General features: G+C 42.6%; 1 protein-coding gene across 1 annotated transcript; it reads right to left on the bottom strand.

The window, feature by feature from the left end:
- Positions 1-95: 95 nt before the first annotated feature.
- Positions 96-2,641, bottom strand: PCYB_144990 (hypothetical protein; the record flags this gene model as incomplete). Its single annotated transcript, XM_004224970.1, has 2 exons — positions 96-266; positions 512-2,641. Coding segments are annotated over 2 exons (2,301 nt in total), but the record flags the coding sequence as incomplete, so codon positions are not given.
- Positions 2,642-5,864: the final 3,223 nt, after the last annotated feature.

Here is a 5,864-nt window from a genome sequence, read left to right as displayed (position 1 = left end):
CGGCTCGCAAAATAGCGCAGAAGAAACGGCCCAGAGAGAGCAAATTCGGCAGCCACCCCGCTGCGCAGGCGGCAGGTCCGCCTCGCACGACCTACCTCGATCGTCTTAAAGTAGTCCAGCTTGTTGTACTCGTGGTAGTGGTCATAGAACTGGTTGAGGTTTTTCTCGAAGGACGCAACGCTTTCCTCCAGCTTGGCTTTCTTGGCGCTGAGGGCGGCTTTCTGCTTCTGCAGCAGGTCGTTCAGCTTGTCCTCGTCGCGCTCCTCCTGCGGGGGGTGCAGAAGTGGTGAGGGAGTGGTGAGGGAGTGGTGAGGGAGTGGTGAGGGAGTGGTGAAGCGGTGCAGAAGTGGTGAACTGGTCAAGAAGTGGTGAACTGGTCAAGAAGTGGTGAACTGGTCAAGAAGTGACAAACGGGCGAAGAAGTGACAAACGGGCGAAGAACTACGTGGACGCTGCGGACAACGCCACCCTAGTGAACGCCGCGGACAACGCCTCACACCGGCGCACCTACCGAGATCGAGTTGAGGAAGACGTCGTGCATGCTACTCTTGAGCTCCTCCAGGTCGGTGCCAAACGCGGCCAGTTGTATGCTCAGCGAAAAGTAAATCGCGAGGATGACAAAGAACAGCTTCTCCTCCGAGTGCACATTAATGTAGTTATTCACAGCGTCATAGTGGAAAAGGTTCTTCTCGATAACCGCATTGCTATTCTGAGGTCCATAACTCAAATTCTGACTCTTCAAGAAGGAATGGAAATCTAAGTAATTCAAGGATGGTCCAGTCCCACTAGATACCTCAGACAAATCACCAATGCTGCTCACAGAGTTCGTCTCGTTGTCTCTATCCTTATCCTTATCCTTATCCTCGCAAAGCAAATTCCAATACTGCATATACTCATTCGCCAAAGATTCAATATTTACATTAGTACAGGTATTCAAATCGTCTACGATATACTTAGCAAAAGTTGAGACATCCATTTGGCATATTTGAAAGTGGAGTTGATTATCTTGAAGAAATTTCCGAAAGGATTCTACACTAGAGTGAATTTCTTCTAATGATTTTTTAAAAATATTTAAATGATACAAAAAGGAGTTATACGAATTAACAGATTCTTGATTAATTCCTACGTTTAAAAATTTCCTCTGAAATTCTACATGATTTGTATGTTCTGCAGTTAGGCTGTTTTCTGCTTGAGTTAAAATTTCTTTCAAATTTTGTTCCATGTTTTGCAAAAATGCTAAGTTACTCTCGAAATGGGTCGGCCTATACAGGTTTGTAATTTTATTATACGTGTTAATAATAACGTTGTGAAGAGTCAGTAAGACATTTTTTCTGTAACTCAAATTTATCAACTTATACTGATCCCGTAGACTCAAAAAATTTTTGTAAAAGATACCATAAACACTGATAGCTTCACTATTATACAGATTATAAACTAACTCTGCTTTCTCATTAAAAAGTAATTTCAATCTGGAAGAAATGTTATCCCTTTTGATGTAAATGGATGACATGTCTATCTCCTTCAATTTTATCACTTCAGATGTCCCTTTTATTTCACTCAGACTTTCATAACTAGGAATGACTTCAAAATATATGTTCTTATTTTCGTACTCGAAGTAATCTATAGCTACCTGAATTTTCTCCCTCAAGGAGGTAAGGTTAATATTAAAGTTATACTTCCTGCAAAGATCTACGCACTTTTGGACATTTTCCTGACTGTACTTAAGTCGAGATATAATTTCTCCAATTTTGTCTAAATCGTATTTCTCAATTTTTATGTTATCCTCTAACATGTCTGAATGTACAGTGGCGTATTTCAGAGCTGTGTGGAAATTGCTAATACAAATAAAAATTATTTTATTCACTTGTAAGAAGTTGTAAAATGGACTGTTACTATTTCTGATATATTGCAAACTTGATCCTATCTCCGTAGATGATAATAATTTAGATGGGTTCTTAAAAAATAAATGCAATCCCTTCCCTTCTAAACAGCTAAGTGCATTCTTAAAATGGCTATGTATATTAAAAGAAAGCTTTGCCAATAAGTTCCGCTTGTACTTCTTCGCCAGGGCTGTATTGTAAAACATATTTTCATGATATGCCATAGATATACACAAAAATAGGTAACACGTTAGGCAGTTTATATCAGGTAGCTGTGAAATTTTATCCTCATTCATGTTAACAAATAAATAATTGAATATCTCCACTACGTCGTGAGACATTCTATTCAACATTTTTACGTCATCTGAATTTTTTTTCATTTTTAACATAGTGGCTGCTACTAGGCCGATGTTAAATATGATCAAAATGTGTTCCTTCTCAAATTCGTATTCCACTTTTTTATTCTCATCAAATGCGTCGTTAGTCCATAGCAATTTTTTTTTCTCCTTTAATAAATTTTTTTTTCTAAACGTTTCGAAGTAAAATAAATACTCCTTGTACAATTTTAGCAAATTTCCGTTAACTCCTTTATTTTGCATTGTTATTATTTTTTCTCTCAACTTGGAAAAGTTTTCTATTTCTTCGTCAAATCGGTAGTCTTGATTTTTCGCTAGTTCCTTCAGGTTTGTGTAGATGATTTTCCCGATGGGCACTGCCCCGTGCACCATCTTCAGGTGCGCGAAGTCGCACACGACCTGCATTTTGCTTGTCTAGCGGGGGGAACTGCTTTGCGGGGTGAGCGAGGTGGGGGCGTTTCGCCGGATGAGCGAGGTGGGTGCGCTTTGCGGGATAAGCGATGTAGGGACGCTTTTCCGGATGCGCAAGTTGAGGGCACTTTGCCGGGGGCGCAAGTTGAGGACACTTTGCCGGGGGCGCAAGTTGAGGACACTTTGCCGGGGGCGCAAGTTGAGGACACTTTTCCGGATGCGCAAGTTGAGGACACTTTTCCGGATGCGCAAGTTGAGGGCACTTTGCCTGGTACGCTTCCTCAGAGCCTCTTTCCCCGGTGTAGCTCTTTGGAGCCCCTTCCCCAGTTACACTTCCTCAGAGCCGCTTTTCCCCCGTGTGCGTGGCAACGCAGGATGGGAGCTTCCCCACGGGGTACAAAAACCTCTGCGCAGACTTGACCGCCGCGCAAAAAAGCACGTTGCGATGTCGAATGCTCGGCGAGGGCAATTCCGTCTACCCTCTCTGCAAGCAGTTACGAAAGGTGTCGGAACTGTTCTCCTGTTCGTGGAGGTGGGCTCAAGCAGCGGCAACGAAGGGACAGAAATGGAGGGGCAAAAAAGTAGGGCCCAAATGAAGGGGCAAAAAGGTAGGGGCCAAATGAAGGGGCAAAAAAGTAGAGGCCAAATGGAGGGGCAAAAAGAAGAGGCCAAATGGAGGCGCAAAAACGTAGAGGCCAAATGAAGGCGCAAAAACTGCCTGGAAAATTCGTGGAAAATTTGCTCAAACGAGGGGGCAACAACTCGCGCTTTCCTGAGTTCGCACTGGTGTGGGTGCGTATTTTTTACGCATTCATTCGCGATGTTTCTCAAAAATATTTCCCCTTCGCCAGTCAACATGCGCACTTGCTCGTCTCATCATCTGTTCAAATGGTTATTTTTTAGCTCGCGCGAAAACTGGGAAGACCAGAAAACAGCAAAGTAAAAATGCACTCATTTTTTGCTAAAATGAATTGACAGTGTACACTGTTGCGCGGTTTTTTTTTTTTGTTTGTTTTTTTTTTTTTTTTTTTTCCTGTCCGCCATGTGTCATGGGGTGAAGAACATTCGAACATTTTTTTTCACGTGAATACATATACATGTGTATGGTTACATAAGCGCATTTTTTGATTGCATATTGGCGAGTATACCTGTGGACGCATGTACAAACAGAGGAGAGGTGGAAAAAAGCCAAACGTTAATACACCCACGGGTGTGCTGAGCGGACCGCGTGCAATTCGTCAATTCTTAACAACTTTGCCAGATCGAAAAGGGGGGAAAGAAAAAACACTTGGCACAAATTTTTAAATCAAAATTGGCCAGTATCAAAAATATGCATGTTGATTTATTTATTTTGTTTCATAGCGTATGAGCATTTGATGTAACCCCTTCATGTAAGAAGCATTTTTTTCTTTTTTTTTTTCTTTTTCCAAAGTGAAAAGAGGATGGCGTAAGGGGTAAAGCGGCATGGCGTGGAATTCCCAAATTGGTGGCCGATCAGGGGGCAGACAGAACAACGGTGGGCTAACCAACGGTGGGCTGCCCAACGGGGGGCGATCCTCAGCAGCTGTGCAAACTCGAATGGGAGCGCCTAAACGCACGCAGGGGAGACCTTTTACGAATTATTCGAAAATTACTTGCGAATTGCTTTTTTAAAAGGAATAAAAAGGGCCCCAGTCGGTGTGTTCTCCGCAGAGGCCGCGTCATTTTGTAGAGTTGAATTTGTTTGAGTGTCCAATGGGATAGAAAAAGTGAGGCAAAGTGAGGCAACTTGACGCAACATGACGCAGCGTGACGCAGTATGAACTCACCCCAAGGAGTCAAAAATGAGCGCTTTCTTTTGCCACCCACCCTGGAGTCCAAAATGGCCTCTCGGAAAAACATACACATAGACACCTGCACTTTTCTTTTTTCCCCTGCACACGCATTTGATGAAGTCCTCACTTCAAATGCAACAGTGGACAGAATGGACACGTTTTACGTTAACCGCTGTAAGCTAAACAGACAATACAGTGTTGCAACGCGGGAATCTTCCAAACAAGGGAAAAAAAATACAACATTGGGCACATACCCCACATAGCACTGAATTTTGAAAATTATCACTCATTTGAATATGTCCCTATGGAGAAAGTAGTCAGGAGAAGCGCATACCTTTCTCCGCACAAAAATTATCCACTTTTACAGCATTCAGCTTTTTTATTCATAACGGAGGAGAGGGAAGTTCCGCTTTTTCATTTTTAAGGAATTCCCATTCGAGTGTCACCCAGTTTTCGCCTGACCTGTGCAGGTAAAAGTTGCGATTTTTTTTTTTTTTTTTAAACCATTACAGCCATTTTAGCTATTTGATCTTCTCCTTAAAAGAAAGTGCGTGTGTGTGTGTAGTAGCCCGAAGGAGAGTTTTCGCCTTAGTGTATTACTTCAAACGAGGTGCTAATTGCTATATGCGGTACTTCCAAAGTGCACCAATGTATTGTCCCCCCGAAGTGAGAAAGCATTACAACACTTCGACTTTTTTAAAAGGCGAAATTTGTTAACATGTTCGAAATAATGGAAGGGGCATAATAGCAGCCTTTAAACCGAAGAGAACGAGGGAAAGGAAACCCCATTTTGTTTTGTTATCCCTCCCCCCTTCTTTTTTCTTTTTTATTGCCAAGGAAAATGGAGAGTACCCCTGCGCAGTTGCACGACTGCGATGAGCGAGGAAAGCTCCATGTTGAAGTAAGCAACAAATTTGCAAACGCAACTTCGGTTTGTGCATTGCGTGTGTGCCTCCGCGAGTATATGTGCGTTCCATCCGCGTGCCATCCACGTGCTTCTTTTTGGTGGAGGAGACTGGCCTACCTTGCTTTTACCAAACCGCAACCATGACAAATTTCACGAACATATACCGTTTTTCCTCCCCCTTTTTTTTTGAAGTGACGAAGCATGACCAGCCTTGCCACTTGTTCTGTTCTGTTCTGTTCTATTTCGTTTAACCGTTCGAAGGGTCCATGTGTGTGTGTGGAGGGGATCTCCATATGTTCGCCAATATCTCTGTCGCGTACGTGTGTACGTATCATTATGTGCCAGACTTGACGCGCAAATGGTATTGCTCGTGTGTTGGGATGCAACTACTCGGCACACGCACTGACGTGTAACTTGTGTATGCACTATGTTTTTTTTTTTTTTTTATTTTTTATTTATACCTTTATTTTTGCTTTAAAAGGTAAGAAGTTGAATA

Source organism: Plasmodium cynomolgi, chromosome 14, assembly GCF_000321355.1.
Source record: "Plasmodium cynomolgi strain B DNA, chromosome 14, whole genome shotgun sequence".
Classification (NCBI taxonomy): domain Eukaryota; phylum Apicomplexa; class Aconoidasida; order Haemosporida; family Plasmodiidae; genus Plasmodium; species Plasmodium cynomolgi.
The sequence above is the reverse complement of the archived record's forward strand: the minus strand, read 5'-3'. Positions and strand labels throughout refer to the sequence as shown.